This window comes from Ahaetulla prasina, chromosome 2, assembly GCF_028640845.1.
Source record: "Ahaetulla prasina isolate Xishuangbanna chromosome 2, ASM2864084v1, whole genome shotgun sequence".
In the NCBI taxonomy this organism is placed as follows: Eukaryota; Metazoa; Chordata; class Lepidosauria; order Squamata; family Colubridae; genus Ahaetulla; species Ahaetulla prasina.
In genome coordinates this window covers 15,911,644-15,939,244 of record NC_080540.1, presented here as the reverse complement: position 1 = coordinate 15,939,244, position 27,601 = coordinate 15,911,644, and the positions used below count along the sequence as shown (strand labels likewise).

Below are 27,601 nucleotides of genomic sequence, written 5' to 3'. Positions count from 1 at the left end.
TGGCATTGACGAAATCATCATCTGTCAATTGCAAAAGCCAGCTTTATTTGGAACAGCTTACATCCTGTGAAAATATCTTTATCAGCATCAAACAGCAGTCATCGGTCATCTGCCTATCCCAGATCCTTGGGAAGGACTCAATAAAGGATAAAAATATGCCAAATCCAGTCTAAACATCTGGCTGACTTTGTGATGAACCATAGCAATAATAATAATAATAACAATGATAATAAAAGCTATATTTTAAAAAATGATCATTTGGGGGAATTAATGACTAGCAATTCTTAAATGTCTTGACATTTAAATATCCAATTAAATGTCTCTCATTCTGTACTACTTCCCTTTATGGTCCAGTTTATGTCCTTTTGATAAGCTCTACCATCTGGTAGCCTCTGAATGTGCCGGATGTAGATGTGGTTGGATATCTATGCTCTTTGTGGTGAGGTTGGTTTGTTTTTTTTAAAAAAGACTGTGTTTTAGAAACAAAATAAATATAACCCAATAGATAATGCTGGGGATGTGAACAAAGAGCCTCCGCTGGATCAGAGCAAAAAATATATATGTTTTTTTAGCCCAGTTAGCCCACTTTCGCATAATAGTCCTTTGGAAGAATCTCTCCTCTGAAATGGATGCTGTTGTTCCAACTCCTAGGACTGCCACAGCTGTTCTGGCCACCCTCTTCTTACTTATCCAACTTTGTGATGCCAACAGTAAGAACTATCTGAATTTTCTTTGCCTTTTAGATTGAGAAAGATGCAGGAGGGGAAACCATAAGTCAGAATTGGGGGTTCCCCTGAATATAGAATTTTGGGCGTTAGAATCGGAGACACCCAGAAAGCAATACTGAGCGGAGGTGGTGGGACCTAAGACTGAGGCATGTTCTCAAGAATAGAAATATTGGTTTGATTCACCATCCCCCAATTTAGTACCCTGATCCAGATGTTGAGAATATCATCTAAAAACTGGAATGAATCAAGATCATGTGAAGTGTTAATACCACTTTATAATGCCTTGGTAAGGCCACACTTGGAATACCGCATCCAGCTTTGGTCGCCATGATGTAAAAAAGATGTGGAGACTCTAGAAAGAGTGCAGAGAAGAGCAACAAAGATGATTAGGGGACTGGAGGCTAAAACATATGAAGAATGGTTGCAGGAACTGGGTATGTCTAATTTAATGAAAAGAAGGACTGGAGGGGACATGATAGCAGTGTTCCAATATTTCAGGGGTTGCCACAAAGAAGAGGGAGTCAAGCTATTCTCCAAAGCACCTTAGGGTAGAACAAGAAGCCATGGGTGGAAACTAATCAAGGAGAGAAGCAACTTAGAACTAAGGAGAAATTTCCTGACAGTTAGAACAATTAATCAGTGGAACAACTTGCCTCCAGAAGTTTGAATGCTCCAACAGTGGAAGTTTTTAAGAAGATGTTGGATAACCATTTGTCTGAAGTAGTGTAAGGTTCCTGTCTAAGGAGGGGGTTGGACTAGAAGACCTCCAAGTTCCCTTCCAACTCTGTTTTTCTATCCTATCCTATCCTATCCTATCCTATCCTATCCTATCCTATCCTATCCTATCCTATCCTATCCTATCCTATCCTATCCTATCCTATCCTATCCTATCCTATCCTATCCTATTCTTTTTCTTTCTTTCTTTTTTTTAACCATGAAAGAAATATCATTTATTCATCTATTAAGATTGAATGCAATGACAGTACACCGTCTCTCATTAGCTTATAATCATATGCAAAAAGAAAAAGTGAAAAATTGGGAAGGATTATAATACGGGAAATAAAAAAAGGTGAATATTAGGTTAATTTTGTTATAAAAACTATTAAGAACATTACTAATACTTACAGACAGCTAAGGCACTCCCATTCTATTCTATTCTATTCTATTCTATTCTATTCTATTCTATTCTATTCTATTCTATTCTATTCTATTCTATTCTATTCTTAGGAACGGATGGATTTCTGGTAGTTGGGGTGGGGGTGGGGGAGGCATTTAAAAAGGAGCTGGATGATCATTGATCAAGGATGCTGAATGAATGTCTTCCTGCAATGGGTAGGAGCCTGAGTTAGGCAATCACCAAGATCCATAGGGGGAAAAAAAGCTATGGTTCTTTTTTATTTTATTTATTTTTATTTTATTTTATTTTTCACAACATCATACAAAAAGATTATATAGTATATAATCATATATATGAGTAAATATTAGGAGGTATAAGCATATATATATATATATATATATATGAAGAAGAAAAGAAAAACAATAGGACAGGAACGGTAGGCACGTTTGTGCGTTTATGCATGCCCCTTATGGTCCTCTTAGGAATGGGGTGAGGTCAATAGTAGAAAGTTTTTGGTTAAAGTTTTTAGGATTATGGGAAGAGACCACAGAGTCAGGTAAAGTGTTCCAAGCAGTGATGATTCTGTGACAGAAGTCATATTTTCTGCAATCTAGATTAAAGCGGTTAACATTAAGTTTAAATCTGTTGGTTGCTCTTGTATTATTGCAATTAAAGCTGAAGTAGTCTTTAACAGGAAGGACATTACAATAGATGATTCTATGAGTTAAACTTAGGTCTTGTCGAAGGCGACGGAGTTCCAAGTTTTCTAAGCCTAGGATTTCAAGTCTGGTGGGATAAGGTATTTTGTTGTTTTCAGAGGAATGGAGAACTCTTCTTGTAAAATATTTCTGGACACGTTCAATTGTATTGATGTCAGAGATGTGGTGAGGGTTCCAAACAGGCGAGCTGTATTCTAGAATTGGTCTAGCAAATGTTTTATATGCTCTGGTTAGTAGTGTGGTGTTTTTGGAAAAGAAGCTACGCAAGATTAGGTTTACAACTCTTAGAGCCTTTTTTGCTATGTAATTACAATGGGCTTTGGCACTTAGATCATTTGACATGAAAACTCCAAGGTCTTTAACGGGGTGGGGGTCATCTGTAAGGTAATGTCCATCAAGTATGTACTTAGTGTTTGGATTGTTTTTTCCAATATGTAAGACTGAGCTTTTGCTGGTTGAGATTTGGAGCTGCCAATTTTTAGACCAAGCGGTTAGATGATCAAGGTCTTTTTGGATGATAGATGTATTGTCTGTGGTGTTAAATAGTTTGACATTGTCAGCAAAGAGAACACAATTACTTGCGATATGGCCACAAAGATCATTAAGGACCTGTATACTGTATACTTCCATTGAGGACCTGTATACTGCACGAATCAAGAAGAGGGCCGTGAAAATATTTGCAGATCACTCGCATCCTGGACATAAACTGTTTCAACTCCTACCCTCAAAACGACGCTATAGAGCACTGCACACCAGAACAACTAGACACAAGAACAGTTTTTTCCCGAAGGCCATCACTCTGCTAAACAAATAATTCCATCAACACTGTCAGACTATTTACTGAATCTGCACTACTATTAATCGTTTCATAGTTCCCATCACCAATCTCTTTCCACTTATGACTATAACTTGTTGCTGGCAATCCTTATGATTTATATTGATATATTCCTTATGATTTATATTGATATATTGACCATCAATTGTGTTGTAAATGTTGTACCTTGATGAACGTATCTTTTTTTTTATGTATACTGAGAGCATATGCACCAAGACAAATTCCTTGTGTGTCCAATCACACTTGGCCAATAAAATTCTATTCTATTCTATTCTATTCTATTCTATTCTATTCTATTCTATTCTATTCTATTCTATTCTATTCTATTCTATTCTAGTATAGTATAGTATAGTATAGTATAGTATAGTATAGTATAGTATAGTATAGTATAGTATGAAGAATGTTGGTCCAAGGACGCTGCCTTGAGGAACGCCACTCTTGACAGGAACAGGATTTGATAGAGCATTGCCAATTTTGACCACTTGTTGTCTGTTAGACAGAAAAGCAGATATCCATTTGTGAAGGGGTCCTGAAATGCCATAGGATTTTAGTTTTAGGAGAAGTTTATCGTGTACTACTGTGTCAAAAGCTTTGCAGAAGTCTATGTAGATTGCATCTATTGTTTTGCCTTGATCTTTTCATCTGCAGGATGCTGAGAACTGTTTTCAAACACATCTAGAGGGAACCAAGTTGGAGAGGTAACTGAGCCAGAAAGGACAGGAAAATAGTAAAATACTCACAGGATTTCAGGTCGATTAATTTTTCCAGGAAGGGCTGGAAAGATTTTCTCAAAGAGCTATTCTTCATTGTAGGCAATACAAGTGATGACTGTTTGCTAGACTAACTATGATCCAGTAACTGTGAGAGGGATCTTGGAATCCTAGTGGACAATAACTTAAATATGAGCCAGCCATGTGCTGTAGCTGCCAAAAAAACCAATACAGTCTTAGACTGCATTAACAGAGGTATAGAATCAAAATCACATGAAGTGTTAGTACCACCTTATAAGGCCACACTTGGAATATTGCATCCAGTTTTGGTTGCCATGACATAAAAAGATGTGCAGACTCTAGAAAGAGTGCAAAAAAGAGCAACAAAGATGATTAGGGGACTAGAGGCTAAAACATATGAAGAATGGTTGCAGGAACTGGGTATGTCTAGTTTAATGAAAAGAAGCACTAGGGGTGACATGATAGCAGTGTTCCAATATCTCAGGGGCTGCCACAAAGAAGAGGGAGTCAAGCTATTCTCCAAAGCACCTGAGGGTAGGACAAGAAGCAATGGGTGGAAACTAATCAAGGAGAGAAGCAACTTAGAACTAAGGAGAAATTTCCTGACAGTTAGAACAATTAATCAGTGGAACAACTTGCCTGCAGAAGTGGTGGGTGCTTGAACACTGGAGGTTTTTAAGAAGAGATTAGATAACCATATATCTGAAATGGCATAGTTTTCTGCTTGAGCAAGGGACTGGACTTGAAAATTTACAGATTAACAGAGTTGGAAGGGACCTTGTAGGCAGTGGTGAGATTCAAACAATTTAACAATTAGTTCCCTGCCCTAATGACCAGGTGGGTAGGCGTGGCTCAGTGGTCATGTAACCGTCTGCGCATGGCCAACTCAACATCATTCATGGCGATGGGTGCTTCGCCTTAGCTGTTACAATGTAATAAAGGTTAACCAGAGAGGCAGTTTCTGTAAGCAGGGCAATAAAGATTAGTATAGAAACACCAGAATGTTTCCTTCCTGCCTTTCTTGCAGGATTAACCCTGTAAAGTGGGGAAAAAAAAGATTTCTTCCAACAACCGGTTCTCCAAACTGCTTAGAAAGTTAACAATCAGTTCTCCCGAATAGGTGCGAACTGGCTAAATCCCACCACTGCTTGTAGGTCATCTAGTTCAATACCCATCCACCTTGTCCAAGCAGACCTTACACCATTTCTGACAAATGGCAGTCCAGTCTCTTCTTGAAAGCTTCCAGCGATGAAGCTCTCACAACTTCCGGAAGCAACTTCTATTCCATTGGTTGATTGCTCTCACTGTCAGAAAATTTCTCCTTATTTCCAGGTTGAAAGTCTCCTTGTTCAGTTTCCATCCATTGTTCCTTGCCTGGCTTTCAGTTGCCTTGGCAAATAGCTTGACCCCCCACTCCTCTCTGTGGCAGCCCCTCAAATATTGGAAGTCGCGATCATGTCTCCCCTGGTCCTTCTCTTCACTAGACTAGCCATGCCCTGTTCCTGCAACTGTTCATCATATGTTTTAGCCTCCAGTCCCCTAATCATCTTGGTTGCTCTTCTCTGCACTCTCTCTAGAGTCTCAACATCTTTTTTATGATCCTGTCAATGGGCCATAGCTTGCCTACCCATCTTTTTGCTAGTTAATCTCTTCTTATATTTGGGGACCTAATGTTGTCTTTTCTTCTCATAGTTGTATACGCAGAGAGAGGCTCTTCCCCAGAGTTGCCCTGCCCATGTCCATCTTGTTCTGGTACTAAAGAAATATCCTGGTATTGTGTCCAGCAAGGCCAGACAGCTTTACTCTTCCGCAAATCCTCCAACGACCGTATAGAGCGTTTTCCAATTGCCTGGAGCCGACTCAAGATGCTTCAGAATAACTCGCTTCAATTTTACCATGTGAGGGATAATGACACGGGTCGTTACTGGTGTGACATGAACCGTTTTTATGATCTCGTGGTGGTGAGAAGTAAGTGAGGTAGTATTTGAAAGATAGTAAAATCCTGATAACTCCTTTTATGCCTGAGGCTCTTCTGAAACTGGTTAGGACCAGTGGTGGGTTTCTCACCGGTTCACACCGGTTCGGGCGAACCGGTAGTGGCAGTGGCGGGAGGCTCCGCCCACTCACCCGAACGTCATCACGGACGCTCTGCGCATGCGGAGAAGGTTCTGTGCATGCGCAGAAGTGCCGTGCATAAGTGCTCCTGGTTCTGAATCGGTAGCGAAGGTGAGAGGAACCCTCTACTGGTTAGGTCACATAACAGAATAACAGAAATGGAAGAGACCGTGGAGGACTTCTCGTCCAACCCCCTGTTCAGGGTTTGGCAGATCTCCAAAAACAGGAACTCCAGATTAGTAATTTGTTGTTGTTGTTAACAACCAGGCATATGGTTAAGACATCTGCAGACTAAGCAGGAAATGGCGGCTTTTCACCACTTGTCACCAGATGGATCACAGGTGTCAAACTGTCGGCCTTTGGGCTGGATGTGTCATGCTCAGGCCACACCCACCCCAGCTCCACAAAGGGGAAAAACGTCATGAAACATCACGTGATCGCAACATGACGCGGCGAGTTTGACACTCTTGAGATAGATAGATACTTGAGGCCAGCCAAATTATCCTGGCACCAGAGGCAAAAAAAATAAAAAATCCCACTAATTGAAATTAGTGCAGCATCTCCTGGGCCGAAAGCATTTCAATACAGAATAGGTAGTCCTCGATTTGTGACAATGAAGTCCAAAATTTATGTTGCTACGTGAGACATGTGTTAAGTGAGTTTTGCCCTGTTTTATGATCTTTCTTCAGCTGTTAAGTGAATCATTGCAGTTAAGTTTATAAAGTGAATCTGGCTTTCCATTGGGAAAGAGGGGACTCACATGATCGCAGGACACTGGAACCGTCATAAATATGAGTCAGTTGCCAAGCGTCTGAATTTTGACCATGTGACCATGGGGACTGTCAGCCTCCGCTAGCTGGTTTTATTGCTCAGCTAATTGCTTTATTGCTGTCTTTAGTGCTAGGCATTGTAAAGGGGTACTGTATCTTTAAATATGGGTTCACTGCTTTGGCTGCCATAGGTTGGGGGAGGAGGGGGCTAATGCAGAAACAAAACTTATGAATTCAAAGAATCCCCTCGTATTACGTATGTTCACTGTCTTGCGTTATCTATACAAATAATAAAGGTGGGTTGAAACATAAACAAACAAACAATCCAGTCGTGTTGGCTCTACTCCAGCTGCAATTGTCTATTCTGATTTCTTATTGAACGTGTCTCTTCCAGGCAGTCAGCAAAGGTTGGAGTCCTACCAGGCTGATAGAATATGCTACATCTTGAGCTGTTTATTCCCATCCAAGGAATTCTATAGGGAAGTGATAACCTGGTGGGAAGGTGGAACACAAATCCTGGATGCTGATCAGATGGGAAGACCCAGCATATTTAGGGGGAAAAGGGCCTCTCAACTCCACATCTGCGTGAAAAAGGAGGTTTTGGAGAAAACCATGAAGAAGCACGTCCAATGTCGCTTTGCTCGGAAGACCGAAATCACGTTCAAGTTGACGGACAACCATCATGACCGCTGTACTTGTAGTACTTTGAGGCCTTCGTTTCAGGGTAGGTTTTTCCTCCTGAATACAGGTGGTCCTTGACTGATTAGATTAGTGTTCGATTAATGATTAATGATTAATCGATTAATTGCCCTATACATTGTAAGCCGCCCTGAGTCTTCGGAGAAGGGCGGGGTATAAATGTAAACAAAAAAAAAAAAATGACTGTTCGATTAATGACTGTTCGGGCTATCTACGGGACCGTCTACTGCCGGCCTCTATCTCCCAGCGTCCGGCGCGTTCCCACAGAGAGGGGCTCCTCAGGGTGCCGTCAGCCAAACAATGTCGACTGGCGGCCCCCAGGGGGAGGGCCTTCTCTGTGGGGGCTCCCACCCTGTGGAACGAGCTTCCCCTTGGGCTTCGACAATTACCTGACCTTAGGACCTTTCGCCGCGAACTTAAAACCTATTTATTTTGTATGGCTGGACTGGCCTGATTTTAAATTTTAAATTTTAAATTGAATTTTGATGGGTTTTAAATTTTTGTAATTCTTATGGGGTGTAATGTTATTTTAAATTTTCTGGCAAATTTGAATCAGTTTTTTAAGGGTTGTTTTAATTATTGTGTATGTTTCTGTTTGTATTTTATTTGCCTGTTCACCGCCCTGAGTCCTTCGGGAGAAGGGCGGTATACAAATTAAAACATTATTATTATTATTATTATTATTAATGACTGTTCAAAGTTACAAGGGCACTGAAAAAAAGTGACATGTCCAATTTTCACACTTTTGTCTGTTGCAGCATCCCTGCGGTCAGGTGATCAAAATTTGGGCACTTGGCAACTGGGATGTATTTATGATGGTTGCAGCATTCTGGGTAATCTTGGGCTTGTCATTTGCAAACTTGTACAATCACTTGACCATCACATGATTCGCTTTACAACTTCAGTGGTTCATTTAAGAACAATGGCAAAAAGGTTGTATAAAGGAGCACAACTCACTTAACAATTGTCTTGCTTAGCAATGGAAATTTTGGACTCAGATGTGATTGTAAGTCAAGGACAACCTGTATTTTGGAACATTTCAGGTTGCTTTTTTAGAGCTCATTCTTTCTATTGCTAAAGTCTAGGTATAAATATTATTTCTTTTCTGGTCAAACAGCGCCACCTATGTGAGAAGGAAAGGAATGTCCATGTTTTGTAGAAACAGCAGTCTTGGGGAGGAAAGTTTGCAGAACAGTTCTTTCCACAGTTTTTACAGATCATAATTTAATTGTGCTTTGTTTCTTCACTTGTTTTGTAGTTTATAATTTATGTTCTATGGTTTTATACTGATCATTATTATTCAAAATACAAAACAACATATTGTCAGATCACCTAAATACAGTTTAAAAATCTTGAAGTTAAATGAAACAATCTTTAAAGAAATAAAAAAAGAAACCAAAAGCAAATCAAAGGATAAAAAGATCCAAGAAAGAAAGAAAAAAAGAAAGAAATGTACCTTATATAGTATATTAAAGTTATTAATGGTTGCTGGTTTACTAATAAATCCATATAGACCAGGGGTGAAATCTAAAAATTTTCCCTACCGGTTCTGTACACAACACAACTGACTCACACACAATGTAAAAGCAGCTGCACTTCACACTTCACACAGCCACAAAAAGCTCAAAAACCAACTTTCACACTTTACACACACACACACACACACACACAAATACCACATACAGCTTTCTGAGATTTTGTGTGTTTGTGTAGTTAGAGTGAAACACTACAGAAACACACCAAATCTCAGAAAGCTGCACAAATATTTTATTTTATTATTTTATTTTATTTTATTTTATTTTATTTTATTTTATTGTGGACTTCAATTCCCAGAGTTCCTCAGCTAGATAGCATTAATCACTCAGTGGTGAAATAGATTAGCTAAGTTTAGATTAGTTCAGTCTGGTGCTAAAAGCAAAACTGGGGCTTTCCGGCTGTGAGAAAAGCCATGAGGTCGATCAGGAATCAGGTCTTAGACTCTTTTAAAAGGAGTTTTTCTACATGTTTTCTACAGAAAACATGTTTTTTATGGTTCTGCTGTTGAGGAACTCAGGTAAGATCCCCAGAGTAGCCTTTTTTTTTTTTTTTTAAGTTTAAAGGCTGCCGATCTCAGCTGAGGGGCGGGATCCTCAAAGGCTTTTTTTTATTTTTAAAGGCAGGTTTCGGCTGAAGCAAAACCTTTTTTTAAAAGTAAAAAAAACACCCTCTGCTGATGGTGCGGCTCAGCAGAGGCAGGGGGGCGGGGCCAGGGATTTTTGCTACTGGTCCTCCGAACTAGCAGCCGCCATCGCTACCGGATCGTGCGAGCTGGTCCGATCCGGGAGCATTTCACCCCTGATATAGACTATTAAAATATATTAAGTACAAAATATTATAGTAAGATAGTAGAACATTTTTGCCAAAGTAGTATTCATTTCAATAAGGACCAAACACTTCTCATCACACATATTCCTGCAAATAAAAAAAATATTTTTTACTATAGGTTGAAACAATTTATTGATTGCCTCCAGTCAGAGATATTGTATTTTTTATTATCTGATAGTTAAATTCCTCTTCCTTCCAGAGATTTATAAACTGCAATATAACTTTTTCTATTTGTTCCTTATATTTGACCACTTGTTCCTGAATTTTCCTCAAAGGCTAAAATGGCAATTCTATTAAGGATAGTGAAAAATCAAATTCTATTCTGCCTGTGTTGAGACAAGGAGTGGTGTGTGTGTGTGTGCTTGTGTGTGCCTTTGTGTGTATGTGTATATGTGAACAAGGTGGGGAAATTGCAGAGTATGATGTGGAATTACGCCTTTTCCTTCAAATCCCTCCACTCTGTTATCAGCGACTCTTCAAAGTTACAACCTACTTGAAATGAAGAACTTATGATCTGGATCTGAAGTTCCAATGGGCGTCTCCCCTCTGTCCCCCGTGGTCACATAACCACACTTGGTCACTTGGCAACACGGCTGCAATTACGGCCATTTCAAGCATCCTGTAGTCAGGTGATCGTGTTTGACAATGGTTATGTCAAAAACCAACACTTCAGCAAAACTGTGTCCATCGCAAAAATGGATCCACACTCACGGACTGCCATGCTTGCTTAGCAACTGAGCATTTGCATTTAAGACCATGGTGATTCGCTTAATGCTGCAAAAAGAACGTAAAAATCAGATCAGCCCCATAACCAATCCATTTTATGACCGTTATGATTTATGACTATAATGGACAGGCTCCCTTTACCGTTGCAACTTGAAGACCCCTTGTGATTCAGATATAGGTTCAACATGGTAGAACTGCTGTTAAAAGATACAAAACAGAAAAAAAAGAGGGCTTTTCCCAAGCAATAACTGCAAAACTGGGTATTTTATTTATTTATTTATTTATTTATCAAACTTCTATACTGCCCTTCTCCCGAAGGACTCAGGGCGGTGTACAGCCTTCATTTAAAACAGTTAATATACATATTAAAATAACAATTAAAAAGCTTATTCGATAAAAGGCCAAATTAAAACCGTCAATTGACCATCTAAAATACCCAATAAAATTACCATTAAAAGTTTAAAATTTAAATTTAGAATTTAAAAAATCAGGCCAGTCCCGCTTGTATGAATAAATAAGTTTTCAGTTCCCGGCGAAAGGTCCGAAGGTCAGGCAATTGGCGTAAACCGGGGGGAAGTTCGTTCCAGAGAGTAGGTGCTCCCACAGAGAAGGACCTTCCCCTGGGGGCCGCCAGCCGACACTGCTTGGCGGACGGCACCCTGAGAAGACCCTCTCTGTGAGAGTGTACGGGTCGGTGGGAGGCATGTGGAAACAGCAGGCGGTCCCGTAAATATCCTGGTCCTAAGCCATGGAGCGCTTTGAAGGTAGTCACCAATACTTTGAAGCGCACCCGAAGACCACAGGTAGCCAGTGCAGACTGCGCAGGAGTGGTGTTACCGGAGCAACGCGGTGCCCCCTCAATCACCCGCGCAGCTGCATCCTGGACTAACTGCAGTCTCCGGGTACACTTCAGGGGTAGCCCCATGTAGAGAGCATTGCAATAATCCAGTCGAGAAGTGATGCGAGCATGAGTGACCGTGCATAAGGCATCCCGGTCAAGAAAGGCGCAACTGGCGGACCAGGCGGACCTGGTAAAAGCTCTCCTGGAGCGGCCGTCAAGTGATCTTCAAACGACAGCCGTTCATCCAGGAGAACGCCCAAGTGCGCACTTTCCATTGGGGCCAGTGACTCGCCCCAACAGTCAGCAGCGGTTGCAGCTGGCTGTACCGGGATGCCGGCATCCACAGCCACTCCGTCTTGGATGGATTGAGTCTGAGTCTGTTTCTCCCCATCCAGACCCATCGGCCTCCAAACAACGGGACAGCACTTCGACAGCTTCGCTGGGGTGGCCTGGGGTGGAAAAGTACAGCTGAGTATCATCAGCGTACAGATGATAACTCACCCCAAAGCCACTGATGACCTCGCCTAACGGCTTCATGTAGATGTTGAACAGGAGGCGAGAGAATCGACCCTCGGCACCCACAAGTGAGGCGCCTGCGGCCGATCTCTGCCCCCTGTCAACACCGTCTGCGACCGGTCGGAGAGGTAGGAGGAGAACCACCGATAAACGGTGCCTCCCACTCCCAACCCTCCAACCGGCGCAGCAGGATACCATGGTCGATGGTATCAAAAGCCGATGAGAGATCCAACAGGACCAGGGCAGAGGAACAACCCCTATCCCTGGCCCTCCAGAGGTCATCCACCAAGCGACCAAAGCTGTCTCCGTGCTATACCGGGCCGGAAGCCGGACTGGAGCAGGTCTAGATAGACAGCTTCCTCCAGGTACTGAGGAACTGCCGTGCCACCACACTCTCTACAACCTTCGCCACAAAGCGAAGGTTGGAACTGGACGATAATTACCCAAAATAGCTGGGTCCAGGAAGGCTTCTTGAGGAGGGTCTCACCACCGCCTCTTTCAAGGCAGCGGAAAGACCCTCCATCAAAGAAGCATTTATAATACCCGAGCCAGCCTCGTGTCACATCCTGAGTGGCCAGCACCAGCCAGGAGGGCACGGGTCCAGTAAACATGTAGTGGCATGCAGCCACCCCAGCAACCTGTCCATGTCCTCGGGAGCCACAGAATCAAACTCATCCCAAACCACATCAACAAGACGAGCCTCAGTCATCTCATCCGGATCATCGCAATCTTGGTCCAAGCTATCCCGAAGCTGAGCGATTTTATCGTATAGATAACCGCTAAACTCCTCGGCACGTCCCTGTAGGTCATCCGTCCCCTGGTGAAGAAGGGAACGGGTCACCAAACAGGGCGGGCGGTTATCTGCTGACGCAATGAGGGAGGAGGCGTAGGAACGCCTCGCCTCGCCACCCTCAGTGCCACTAGGTAGGTCTTTGAAATTGTATATGGTGAGATCATTGATGGATATTTTTGGTTTTGGATTAAGAACATAATAATAATAATAATAATAATAATAATAATAATAATAATAATAATAATAATAATAATAATAATAATAATAATCATAATCATAATCATAATCATAATCATAATCATAATCATAATCATCATAATCATAATCATAATCATAATCATAATAATTTTTTAATTTGTATACTGCCCTTCTCCCGAAGGACTCAGGGCGGTGCACAAAATACAAAACGAACAACGCATACAATACTAAGAACAACCCCTTAAAAAACTTATTCAATTGGCCAAAATTTAAAATACAATGATACCCTATAAAATTTACAAAAATTTAAAACCCATAAAAACAAATTAATATTTTAAAATCAAGCCAGTCGGACGGAATAAATAGGTTTTAAGTTCACGGCGAAAGGTCCGAAGGTCGGATAGCTGACGAAGTCCAGGGGGAAGTCCAGGGGGAAGTTTGTTCCATAGGGTAGGAGCCCCCACAGAGAAGGCCCTCCCCCTGGGGGCCGCCAGTCGACATTGCTTGGCTGATGGCACCCTAAGGAGTCCCTCTCTGTGAGAACGCACCGGTCGCTGGGAGATAGAAGATGGCAGTAGACGGTCCCGTAAATATCCTGGTCCTAAGCCATGGAGCGCTTTGAAGGTAGTCACCAATACTTTGAAGCGCACCCGGAAGACAACAGGCAGCCAGTGCAGTCTGCGCAGGATGGGTGTTACATGGGAGCTCCGAACCGCTCCCTCTATCACCTGCGCAGCTGCATTCTGGACTAACTGGAGTCTCCGGGTGCTCTTCAAGGGGAGCCCCATGTAGAGAGCATTGCAATAGTCCAAGCGAGAGGTCACGAGAGCATGAGTGACCGTGCATAGGGCATCCCGGTCCAGGAAGGGGTGCAACTGGCGAATCAGGTGAACATGATGGGATGGATGCAATGGTGGGATTCAGCCGGTTCGGGGCGGTTCGGGTGAACCGGTAGTTAAATTGCTGGTTGGCCCCTCCCCTCCCGCCCCTTCCAGGAGTCCCCTTGCGCCTTATTTTGGCTCCCAGGGAGGTCATGCTGTACCCCCCCGTGGCCCGTCTTTGCTCCCAGGAGTCTGCAGGGAGGCCTACTAGGCCCAAAATGGAGTGTGGGATGGCAGTGCAACTCCCCCGTGGCCCGTTTTTTGCTCCCAGGGGGGTGCAAGAGGCCGAGTGCTGCCTATCACACCCTCTGCCCACGCCCACCATGGCCACGCCCACCCAGCTGGTCATTAGGGCAGAGAACCGGTTGTTAAATTATTTGAATCCCACCACTGGATGAATGGAAAGGGCTGTTCCATATATATGATTAGAAAGCATATTTAAATAGTTTATAGCTCTCTGAAGGGAAGTCCTGTCCAAATCACCTCCTGGGTTTGTCTCAATATTCGGATTTTGAGCATCAGAAAGTAAGAACTTTGTTCTGATGTTTCAAAGAGAACCAGTACATTGGAAGTTAGGCAGCTACTGAAATCTGAGTCAAGTTTTGAATCTCTCTAGGATTTCAGGGCTTGATTTGATGTAACCTCACTTGAAATGACAGGATAATGGGATCTTTAATATATAAACCATAATATGCTGTACTGTTTTGAGCTTTTTTTCCTGCTGATGTTCTCTCTTGCTGCCTTTCCCTAGATATAGGGACAGTGAAAAATGATTTATCGTCTCAATGCTCAAAAGTAAAAATAAACGGAGGACCATGGATTCCACTGGCGGTTTGCATTATATTGCAATTTCTAATCATTCTTACTTTGGTGGTTCTGTGGAGGAGGAGTTGTAGGTAAGTTGAAATCATATGAATTGGATCTTGGGAAGACATTAGGATTAGTTAACCTGCAGTTGCTCAGTGGCTAAGATGCTGAGCTTGTTAATCGAAAGGTCAGCAGTTCAGTGGTTCGAATCCCTAGCACTGTGTAATGGGGTGAGCTCCCATTACTTGTCCCAGCTTCTGCCAACCTAGCAGTTCGAAAGCACGTAAAAAATGCAAGTAGAAAAATAGGGACCACCTTTGGTGGGAAGGTAACAGTGTTCCGTGTGCCTTTGGCCTTTAGTCATGCCGGCCACATGACCACGGAGATGTCTTCGGAGAGTACTTTGGCTCTTCGGCTTTGAAACAGAGATGAGCTCCACTCCCTACAGTCGGGAACGACTAGCACATATGTGGGAGGGGAACCTTTATCTTTTTAAAATAATGATAGTGATACAGAAAAAGGCAGTAAAAAGTTCCAAAATAGCAAAAGGTCTAGAGACCAAGTCTTATGAGGAACAATTAGAGTGTCAGTCATGTGAGATAGGAGACGAATGAACGAACGAACGAACGAATGAATTAAAGAATGAATGAACGATCCGGATATGTTTAACTTACAGAAGAGGTGAACAATAAGAGATGTAATAGTTGTTAAATATCAAGAAGGTTGCCCACCACAAAAGAGGGGACTGATTTATTATCTGTTGCCCCAGAACGTAAGAGTAAAATAAATGGTTGAGGTTGCCACTGTACGTGAACAGATAGGTAATTTGATTCTAGGTAGAAACTGCCACTGTATGTGAACAGATAGCCAATGAATTGATCTGCCCTAAGAAGTGGTGAGTTCCCCTTCACTGTAGGTCTTCAAATAGTTGACTTTGTAAAATATACAAATAGAATGAGACTATTGCCTTATACACTATAAGCCGCCCTGAGTCTTCGGAGAAGGGCGGGATATAAATGTAAATAAAAAAAAAAAAAAGGAGTTGGATGACAAATCCCTTAAGATCCCTTCCACTGCAATCCATTATAGGGACTTGAAATTCTTACCTGAAATATGTATGGATGAATCACTGGACATCCATACATTGGATATGGACACAGTTTAGGGCAGGGGTCTCCAAACTTGGCAACTTGTGGACTCCCTCCCTCCCTCCCTCCCTTTCTTCTTTCCTCTGGAACAAATGGATGAACCCAGAAAAATTGGTGGATCTCTTCAGGCTTTTAATCTTACGAGGTTTAAAGGTAAAGGTAAAGGTTCCCCTTGCACATATGTGCTAGTCGTTCCCGACTCTAGGGGGTGGTGCTCATCTCCGTTTCAGAGCCAAAGAGCCAGCGAAGACGTCTCCGTGGTCATGTGGCCGGCATGACTCAATGCCAAAGGCGCATGGAACCTTCCCACCAAAGGTGGTCCCTATTTTTCTACTTGCACTTTTTTTTACGTGCTTTCGCTAGTTTTTACTGCTAGGTTGGCAGAAGTTGGAACAAGTATCGGGAGCTCACCCTGTTACGCGGCACTAGGGATTCAAACTGCTGAACTGACGACCTTTCGATCGACAAGCTCAGCGTCTTAGCCACTGAGCTACCACGTCCCATTTAAGAGGTTTAGCTTTAGCCAAATCAGCTTCCTTTGGCAGGGAGCTGGGCTCTATAGACATTCAATATACTATTATTATGGTATAATAATGATCCTCCCTCTCTCCCTCCCTTCCTGGCTATTTATTTATAGAAATATTTATTTATTGCTTTTTTTGTGTGTTGAAGATACCCTTCGATTTTAGCATATCGTCTACACATTGCTTTTTGGCCAGTAGATAATGCAAATCTTCACTTTGGATTCTGCTAATTTTTGCAATCTCTTCTTTCAGCCAAAAATATACAGACCATCTGAAGAAGCCCCAGAAAGGTGGGTACGCTGATATTCTCAGCTTGCATGTCTCCTTTTTTGGCTGTCTAGATCAGGGGTCTTCAACCTTGGCAACTTTAAGACTTGTGGACTTCAACTTTGCTGGCTGAGGAACTCTGGGAGTTGAAGTCTACAAGTCTTAAAGTTGCCAAGGTTCGAGACCCCTGGTCTAGATTCTGTTCAAAAGGGGGACCAAGCATGAAAAGGAGGACTTAAGATTGGATAGAAAATCCAGATGAAATGAATTCTGGAGAGTTGAAAGGGGAACAATTTCTTTAATTAGTGTGGCTAAGGATGAAAGATATGGGTGGACATTACCGAAAAGGCTGGTTAGAACTATTCTTCCTAATTAGTTTGATAGTCTACATCAGGGGTGTCAAACTCAATGTCATTGAGGGCCGCATCAGGGTTGTGTTTGAGGCCAGGTGTCTGCAGCCAGAGTGGGTGTGGCCAGCTTGACGTCACTCATCTGGGGGGGGGGGTGCCTGCGGCGGCCCCAGCACTCTGCCAGTGAAAATGGGCTCCCGAGCTCTGTTTTTGGCTGGGACGGCCTCCTGCGACCCTCTGCCAGCGAAAATGGAGCTTGTGTGTGTGTGTATGCTTGCTGGCAGAGGGTTACAGGAGACCATCCCAGCCAAAAACGAAGGTTGTGAGGGCCACATGTAGCCCTCCTGAGCTCCGTTTTTGCTGGCAGAGGGTTGCGGGAGGCCATCCCAGCGGAAAATGGAGCTTGTAAGGGCCACGTGCAACCCCCACCACAGCAGAGGCATCGTGGACTGGTCCTTCACTGTTTCTAGGGTGTTTCTAAGTACTCTGCGGGCCAGATCCAGTTTGACACCCTTGGTCTACAGTCGAAGAGTTGGGTTTCTATTGAGAAGTTGAGACTTTATATGCCCAGAAGCTTCATCGTGCATTATAGGTTGTTCTCAACTTACAACCACAATTGAGCCCAATTATATCACACACACAAAAGTACACTTTTAAAAAGGTTTCTAAAAGCCATCTGCATCCTCATGGCTGAGAACTTCAGATATATATCTTTCTCTCTCTCTCTCTCTCTCTCTCTCTCTCTCTCTCTCTCTCTCTCTCTCTCTCTCTCTCTCTCTCTCTCTCTCTCTATATATATATATATATATATATATATATATATATATATATATATATATATATATATATATATATATATATATATATATATATATATGTGTGTGTCCTGTGTTGGTGGGGGCTTGTTTGTGCTCAGTTTAGTCTGTGTTGCAGGGGGATTTGAGCTGGTGAGCTGCATAGCTGTTGTTTGGCTTTGTGGTCGTGCTACATCTTCATAGTGGGTGTCAGTCTGCTGCATGTATGGATTGGAGGGGTTTGAAATGGCTAATGTTGCAGCTGCGGTCTGGCTTCTGGTCCTTGGTCGTGCTTCATGATCAGTGTGGGTTTGGGTCTGCTTTCTGGGTGGATGTGCGGTGGTGACATCCTGTGTGGACCTCGTGAGTGTGGGTCTGGTGTCATTCCTCGTGTTAGGGACTCGTTTGTCAATAAGGGCGGGTTTCCAAATGGCTGGTAGGCGGGAGGTGTCATCTCGTTTGTTCATGCTGTGTGGGCGTTTTTCTATCTCAATGGCTTCTCTGATTATTCTGTTGTTAAAGTGTTCAGTTTTGGCGATAGTTCTGGTCTTTTTAAAGTCAATATCATGTCCTGTGACTTTAAAGTGTTGGATAATAAGTGCACGCATTGAAGAACACAAGAACTCATTCAAAAAAGAGGAACCAACTTCTTCCCTGGTCCAACACTTTAAAGTTTAAACTTTAAAGTTTAAACGTCGCCAAGACACTTCCAATTTTACACGGGAGAAAACCCGAACAACCAAAGACATATATATATATATATATATATATATATATATAAAATTGAAAAAGGAATTTTCAATTTTTCTAAAAGGAAGAAACAGTCTGATCACATTGCTCCCAGAACTGGCTGAAGCCTGAAGATGACGAATGAGACTTCAAACGTCATCAAGACACTTCCAATTTTACATGGAGAAAACCGAACAACCAAAGACCTATATATATATATATATATATATATATATATATATATATATATATATATATATATATATATATATATATTTTCTGAGGTTTTCACGGTGTTTGTATATAGGTCTTTGGTTGTTCGGGTTTTCTCCCATGTAAAATTGAAGTGTCTTGGCGACGTTTAGTCTCATTCGTCATCTTCAGGCTTCAGCTTCTGGGAGCAATGTGTGATCGCAGCTGTTTCTTCCTTTTAACTGCTAGTGGGGTTTGAACTGATTGGGTGGGAGCTTGGCTGTGCTCTGATTGGATGGGGGTTTTCTGTGCTCTGATTGGCTGGGGTGTGTCCTGTGTTGGTGGGGGCTTGGTTGTGCTCAGTTTAGTCTGTGTTGCAGGGGATTTGAGCTGGTGAGCTGCATTGCTGTTGTTTGGCTTCGTGTTCGTGCTACATCTTCGTAGTGGGTGTCAGTCTGCTGCATGTATTGGAGGGGTTTGAAATGGCTAATGTTGCAGCTGCGGTCTGGCTTCTGGTCCTTGGTCGTGCTTCCTGATCAGTGTGGGTTTGGGTCTGCTTTCTGGGTGGATGTGCGGTGGTGACATCTTGAAGATATTTTACACGGAGAAAACCCGAACAACCAAAGACCTATATATATATATATATATATATATATATATATATATATATATATATATATATATATATATTTTCTGAGGTTTTCGGTGTTTGTATGTAGGTCTTTGGTTATTCGGGTTTTCTCCCGTAAAATTGGAAGTGTCTTGGCGTTTCGGCAAGTCTCATTCACATCTTCAGGCTTCAGCTTCTGGGAGCAATGTGTGATTGCAGCTGTTTCTTCCTTTTAACTGCTAGTGGGGTTTGAACTGATTGGGTGGGAGCTTGGCTCTGATTGGCTGGGTTTTGTGTGCTCTGATTGGTTGGGGTGTGTCCTGTGTTGGTGGGGGCTTGGTTGTGCTCAGATTAGTCTGAGTTGCAGGGGGATTTGAGCTGGTGAGCTGCATTGCTGTTGTTTGGCTTCGTGTTTGTGGTCGTGCTACATCTTCATAGTGGGTGTCTGTCTGGTGTATGTATGGATTGGAGGGGTTTGAAATGGCTAATGTTACAGCTGCAGTCTGGCTTCTGGTCCTTGGTCGTGCTTCCTGATCAGTGTGGGTTTGGGTCTGCACATCCACCCAGAATTTGTTGTGATCCACACAATCAAAGGCTTTAGCATAGTCAATGAAGCAGAAGTAGATGTTTTTCTGGAACTCCCTGGCTTTCTCCATGATCCAGCGTATGTTGGCAATTTGATCTCTAGTTCCTCTGCTTCTATGAACTCCTGCCTGTACTTCTGGTAGTTCTCGATCTACATACTGCTGGAGCCTAGCTTGTAGGATTTTAAGCATACCCTTACTAGCATGTGAAATGAGTGCAATGGTGCGATAGTTTAAACAGTCTTTGGCATTGCCTTTCTTTGGAATTGGAATGTAAACTGACATTTTCCAATCCTGTGGCCATTGTTGAGTTTTCCAAATTTGCTGGCAAATTGGGTGTAGCACTTTTACTGCGTCTTTTAAGATTTTGAGTAGCTCAGCTGGAATACTGTCTCCTCCACTAGCTTTGTTGTTGCTCAGATTTCCTAAGGCCCATTTGACTTCACATTCTAGGATGTCTGGCTCAAGGTCAGTGACCACCCCATCGTGGTTATCAGGGATGTTAAGCTCATTCTTGTATAGTTCTTCTGTGTAATTTTGCCACCTCTTCTTAATCTCTTCTGCCTCTGTTAGGTCCCTGCCATTTTGGTCCTTTATCATGCCCATCTTTGCATGAAACGTTCCCTTCATATCTCCAATTTTCTTGAATAGATCTCTGGTCCTCCCTATTCTATTGTTTTCTTCTATTTCTTTGCACTGTTCATTTAAGAATGCATTCTTATCTCTTCTAGCTATTCTCTGGAATTCTGCATTCAACTGGGTGTATCTTTCTCTTTCTCCCTTGCCTTTCGCTTCCTTCTTTCCTCAGCTATTTGCAGAGCTTCCTCAGACAGCCATTTTGCTTTCTTGCATTTCTTTCTTTCCCCCCCCTATATATCTGTATAGGTCTATATCTATTCTCTCTCTCTCTCTCATATATATATATATATATATATATATATATATATATATATATATATATATATATATATATATATATATATATATAGGTCTTTGGTTGTTCGGGTTTTCTCCCGTAAAATTGGAAGTGTCTTGGCAACGTTTCGAAGTCTCATTCGTCATCTTCAGGCTTCAGCTTGTGCTTCTGGGAGCAATGTGTGATTGCAGCTGTTTCTTCCTTTTAACTGCTAGTGGGGTTTGAACTGATTGGGTGGGAGCTTGGCTGTGCTCTGATTGGATGGGGGTTTTCTGTGCTCTGATTGGCTGGGGTGTGTCCTGTGTTGGTGGGGGCTTGGTTGTGCTCAGTCTAGTCTGTGCTGCAGGGGGATTTGAGCTGGTGAGCTGCATAGCTGTTGTTTGGCTTCATGTTCGTGGTCGTGCTACATCTTCATAGTGGGTGTCAGTCTGCTGCATGTATGGATTGGAGGGGTTTGAAATGGCTAATGTTGCAGCTGCGGTCTGGCTTCTGGTCCTTGGTCGTGCTTCCTGATCAGTGTGGGTTTGGGTCTGCTTTCTGGGTGGATGTGCGGTGGTGACATCCTGTCCTGAAGATGACGAATGAGACTTCAAGACACTTCCAATTTTACACGGAGAAAACCGAACAACCAAAGACCTATATATATATATATATATATATATATATATATATATATATATATATATATATATATTTTCTGAGGTTTTCACGGTGTTTGTATGTAGGTCTTTGGTTATTCGGGTTTTCTCCCGTAAAATTGGAAGTGTCTTGGCAACGTTTCGAAGTCTCATTCGTCATCTTCAGGCTTCAGCTTTGTGCTTCTGGGAGCAATGTGTGATTGCAGCTGTTTCTTCCTTTTTAACTGCTAGTGGGGGTTTGAACTGATTGGGTGGGAGCTTGGCTGTGCTCTGATTGGCTGGGTTTTTTTGTGTGCTCTGATTGGTTGGGGGTGTGTCCTGTGTTGGTGGGGGCTTGGTTGTGCTCAGATTAGTCTGAGTTGCAGGGGGATTTGAGCTGGTGAGCTGCATTGCTGTTGTTTGGCTTCGTGTTTGTGGTCGTGCTACATCTTCATAGTGGGTGTCTGTCTGGTGTATGTATGGATTGGAGGGGTTTGAAATGGCTAATGTTACAGCTGCAGTCTGGCTTCTGGTCCTTGGTCGTGCTTCCTGATCAGTGTGGGTTTGGGTCTGCACATCCACCCAGAATTTGTTGTGATCCACACAATCAAAGGCTTTAGCATAGTCAATGAAGCAGAAGTAGATGTTTTTCTGGAACTCCCTGGCTTTCTCCATGATCCAGCGTATGTTGGCAATTTGATCTCTAGTTCCTCTGCTTCTATGAACTCCTGCCTGTACTTCTGGTAGTTCTCGATCTACATACTGCTGGAGCCTAGCTTGTAGGATTTTAAGCATACCCTTACTAGCATGTGAAATGAGTGCAATGGTGCGATAGTTTAAACAGTCTTTGGCATTGCCTTTCTTTGGAATTGGAATGTAAACTGACATTTTCCAATCCTGTGGCCATTGTTGAGTTTTCCAAATTTGCTGGCAAATTGGGTGTAGCACTTTTACTGCGTCGTCTTTTAAGATTTTGAATAGCTCAGCTGGAATACTTTCTCCTCCACTAGCTTTGTTGTTCCTCAGATTACCTAAGGTCCATTTGACTTCACATTCTAGGATATTTGGCTCAAGGTCAGTGACCACCCCATCGTGGTTATCAGGGATGTTAAGCTCATTCTTGTATAGTTCTTCTGTGTAATTTTGCCACCTCTTCTTATTCTCTTCTGTCTCTGTTAGGTCCCTGCCATTTTGGTCCTTTATCATGCCCATCTTTGCATGAAACGTTCCCTTCATATCTCCAATTTTCTTGAATAGATCTCTGGTCCTCCCTATTCTATTGTTTTCTTCTATTTTTTTGCACTGTTCATTTAAGAATGCATTCTTATCTCTTCTAGCTATTCTCTGGAATTCTGCATTCAACTGGGTGTATCTTTCTCTTTCTCCCTTGCCTTTCGCTTCCCTTCTTTCCTCAGCTATTTGCAGAGCTTCCTCAGACAGCCATTTTGCTTTCTTGTATTTCTTTCTTTTCCCCCCCTATATATCTGTATAGGTCTATATCTATTCTCTCTCTCTCTCTCTCTCATATATATATATATATATATATATATATATATATATATATATATATATATATATATATATATATATATATATATATATATATATATATATATATATATATATATATATATATATACTCTTTAAGTTTCATGTTCTGCCCTTTCAGCAAAAGGAGGGGAAAAAAACTGGCAAAAGAAGCAAACATCAATGGAATCATTTTTTCCATTACAAAATCTATTTTAGGAATGCAGAGTTTTGGCTAGTTTGGAACAACACAGTAATTTTTTAACTTGCTAGTGCAAACAGGTTTACTTACTCATTCTGCTGCCTCTGCTAATTACAGATATCCCCCTATCTGAATACACACCGCAGATCTACGAGAATATCTAACCAGGACCACCGCTGTGACAAAGGAAATATTCTGGTTCTCACTGAGTCAAACCACCTTGGACCAAACCCAGCAACTCCTGATGTTACGTTTCCCAAGATCTAAAATTTTCCTGGCTTTGGTGCTTGCTTTTTAATCCTGTCAGGCCGTTCTTCATCCTCTGATCAACCTGCCAGGATTGTGGCTCCCATCATCTATTGGTTAGGTTGGCCAGTGAAGATAGGTTAATTAAGGACAGCAGATCAGGAAAGCACCAGAGTAGATAGGTCAGGAAACCCAAAGCTTTGGATTTTGGGGGATTTCCTCTTATCTGAATTAAAACAGCCTCCACCCATTCTTGAGTCAGCAGAAAAACAATAGAGGGATGATATGTACTGTCTCCGTGGCTGATCTGTCTCCTGCCTTGGTTTCAAATTCATGCAAAACTCGTGATTTTTCTCCAAGCAACAAAGCCAAATGGATTCAGCACACTTTGAAGCTGCCTTTGGTGGATATTGAAAATAGGAGAAAAATACTATTTTAAGATCGATACAGTTAAGAACTGTTTAAGCCTTATAGATGAGCTGGGGAGTACAGAACAATAACAGGGTGGGCTGCAGGGAAAAAAAAAGGAAAGAGGTAGCCTGGGTATATTTATGTTGTGTGTCATTGCAATAAGAAAAAGGTCCTGAGCTTTGGATCTTCTGTTTGAATTGCTGTTCAAAGTAGGAGGAGTTCTCCAAAAGGAAACTTCCTCCAATGTGAAATACATTTTTCCTGGTTTTTGCATTTTAATAATTTTCTTTGTATAGGTAGTCCTCAGCATATGACCATTTGTTTAGTGACTTTCCAAAGTTAACGACAGTGCTGAAAAAAATGATTTCGCAATAGCAATAGCACTTTGTCTTTCATACCGCTTCATAGTGTTTTACAAGCCCTCTCTAAGCGATTTACAGAATCAGCCTATGGCCCTCCCCAATCTCATTTTACCAGAAGGATGGAAGACTGAATTAACCTTGAGCCAGTCAAGATTGAATTGCTGACAGTGGGCAGAGCTAGCCTGCAATACTGTATTCTAACTACTGCGCCGCCATGGCTCTTAATAATAATATATGTATATATTTTCACACTGTGTTGTGGTCCTCCAGCAGCCTGCGGAGCTGGCAGTGGAGTCAGACAGTGAGGAGCTGGGGAGGACAATGGGTCAATCCTGGAGTCAGGGGAAGGCTCAGACGAGGGGTCTGCGTCGGAGGCAGAGATGGGGCCGGGGCCATCTGGGAGCGATGTGCGGACTCCGGAGCCTCCAGAGGCGGACAACAGAGAGGCAGAGGAACAGGAGGAGCCTGTTCCTAGTGCATGCATGAGAAGAGCTTCCAGAAGGCAAGTGCAGCTAAAGCAAAAAGGATGACTCGGGAGTAAGGCCAAGAAATGATTGGCCCCTCCCATAAGGCTTAAAAGAGCAGCAAGGCTCTTTGTAGGAAAGCAACATTGCTACAATTGTTTTTTGTCGGTGTCTCCTGTTTCTGAACTTTGTGGGGTTCTTGCCAAGAAAAGCCTTTGGCAGGGTGCCAAAAAAGACAAAGGTTTGTGATAAGAAGGACTTTTTCTGAAGGACTGGTTTTGGAATTAATTTGGACTAAGCTAAGAATAAAGTAATTTTCAGCTTTTGTAATAAAATATGTTTCTTTAGGACTGGTAATAACTACTTGGGCCTAGGTCACAACACACTGCCCCCTTATCCTATGATCCACTGCTATGATCCACTGGAGATCCCCTAAACAGCTGGGATATCAGCATTCTCCAGGAGCCCCTGAATCCACGCTGTGCCACCGATGATGGCCACACCCCTCTCCAACTATGGGCCCTTTATGACCTATGGACTTCAACTCCCAGAATTCCTGAGCCAGCCATGTTGAAGTTCACAGGTCATAGCAAAAGCAATAGCAATAGTACTTAGACTTGTATACTGTGCTTTAGAGTCCTCTCTAAGTGGTTTATAGAGCTCAGCATATGGCCTCCAACAATCTGGGTCCTCATTTTACCAACCTTGGAAGGATGGAAGGCTGAGTCAACCATTCAGAATCAAACTCTTGACAGTTGGCAGAATTAGCCTGAAGTATTGCATTCTAACCACTGTGCCACCATGGCCCTTATGACCCATTTGTGACCCATCCATGCACTTCCAACCACTGCAGGTCCATGTCATGTGATTGTCGTTTGGGTGTTTGGCATCTGACATGTATTTCTGGTAGTTGAAGCATTTCAGGGTCACATGATCACCATTTGCAATCTTCACCTGGCTTCTGACAAGCAAATTCAATGGAATATGCTAGAATTGTTTAATGGCCATGTGATTCACTTAACAACAATGGTGATTTGTTTAACAGTCATGGCAAAAGAGGTCATAAAATTGGATGTGGACACATGATGATTCCCTTAATGGCCATATTGCTTAGCCACAGACAGTCCAGTCACAACTGTGTTTGTAAATCAAGGATTACCTGTAGCATCATAAAACAGGTGTCAGGGTTCTGACAGACGCCCTAATTAAATCATAAGCCTCGAATCAAGCTTCAAAAGAAATCCAGTTATTTATTAGGAGCTTCATGTCGGCACGTTCCAAGTGAAGCCAACTCTGACCTCACTTAATTTATGTCCCCACTCTGAACCTGTTTCCCCCCTCCCCCCAAGGTGTGTCATCAGTCACATTCTCCAATGAAGCAATTTTGCGGGTTGTAGAGATCACTCCCCTCTGGCCACTGTGGGAAACTGCGGAGATGGCCTTGACAGAGAGATTGCTGGAATATGCTTCTGTTTTGATTGAAGTGCGATTCCCTCGCTGCAACTGCAACGTTCATTTTCCCATCCCCTTTGCCTACGGCCACTCAAAAGCAGGTCAGGGATACTTTGCAAGTTGGCAACATGTTTAAGATGACCATCTTTTCTACATTGGATATTAAAATATAAGGAAACAATCGCTCTTTCTCTTTATTATCCCTTCCCCTAACTACTGTGGCTTATTTTCAGTTTCCCCTTAATGGGATCAGAAAATAAACATTATATTGGAAATAAGTTATATCATCTGCTAATACAATCGGAGATCTACAAACGGTTATTAAAAACAACAGAAGCCAAATATGAGTTAAACATTGACTGCCCTATTAGCAATTGAATAGAAGAAATAATCTCTTAGACAGGTTATTTTGGAAAGAGTGTCAGAATTTTTTCACAAGGCCAAGAACCAAATCTAACTCTCTCCTCTATGTGATATGAAATAATTCTCTCATAAGAAACCTTTTGGATATATTAAGAACATGGAAAACATGCCTTGCTAAATATTTCCTGTTTTTCAGGAGATTGTGGTTTAATTTCTATGAGGGAGTGAAAGGATCTGTAATTGGGGGAAAAATTGTTAATACTAATTAAAAAAAACAATTCTGAAATCACAGCATAGGGACAGACTCAATCATATTTTCAACTGAGAAACTGTGAGAATCCCAGACAAAAAATGCTAGGAAATTCCTGGAAGTTTGGTATTCAGTCAAATCAGCCATCAATAGATACTTAGAGGTAAACCACATGTACACACCATTTAAAAGACATAATTAAAAAAATCAAGGGAAACAAAAAGACCAGAATACATCCTCTCCAGCAGGCCATACTCAGATTGCTTATATCAGGCAAACAAACAAAAAACAATATCTTAATAAGGACCTCGAAGGACCGCTTTCTGACTTTTTAACTTACAATTTTTATTAACTTATTAAGCTCAGCCTTATTAACTACAATTTTAATTATTCTCCTCTTGGTTTTAATTGCCCCGCAACATAATATTTATAGACAGCTTTTATATTTTACTTGTATGTCACCTACGAGTTGCATTATGAGGGAGAGGGGCAGTTTCTAAATTTGCTATATAATAAATAAACAGAAAAACAAATGAAATGAGAGAGGTGAAAACCACACCCTTACCGACATTAGCAAACCAAACCAAACCACTGTATATAAACAGGAAGCAAATCCCACACTCCCTAGTACAGATAATAAGACTCTTTGTTAGACAGCTTGGAGATGAGGACAAAATAATGGTCTCATTTGACGTCACAGACCTGTTCATGTCTATAAATCCAGAATTAGCCAAAGAATCCATGACCGCGTTG

At 42.1% G+C, this 27,601-nt stretch overlaps 1 protein-coding gene across 1 annotated transcript; it reads left to right on the top strand.

Moving 5' to 3' along the window:
- Positions 1-26,508, top strand: LY6G6F (lymphocyte antigen 6 family member G6F). Its single transcript, XM_058168229.1, has 6 exons — positions 1-710; positions 5,823-6,098; positions 7,410-7,739; positions 14,785-14,929; positions 16,765-16,802; positions 23,418-26,508. The coding sequence occupies exons 1-6, from the start codon at positions 626-628 to the stop codon at positions 23,462-23,464; spliced, it is 921 nt and encodes a 306-aa protein (XP_058024212.1). The 5' UTR covers positions 1-625; the 3' UTR covers positions 23,465-26,508.
- The last annotated feature ends 1,093 nt before the right edge of the window (positions 26,509-27,601 follow it).

Coding starts and splice junctions, on each gene's coding strand:
- LY6G6F (XM_058168229.1), top strand. CDS start 626: ATGGATGCTGTTGTTCCAACTCCTAGGACTGCCACAGCTGTTCTGGCC. Junction 711..5,822: donor CCAACTTTGTGATGCCAACA/GTAAGAACTATC, acceptor TTCTTCTCATAG/TTGTATACGCAGAGAGAGGC. Junction 16,803..23,417: donor TCTGAAGAAGCCCCAGAAAG/GTGGGTACGCTG, acceptor TGCTAATTACAG/ATATCCCCCTATCTGAATAC.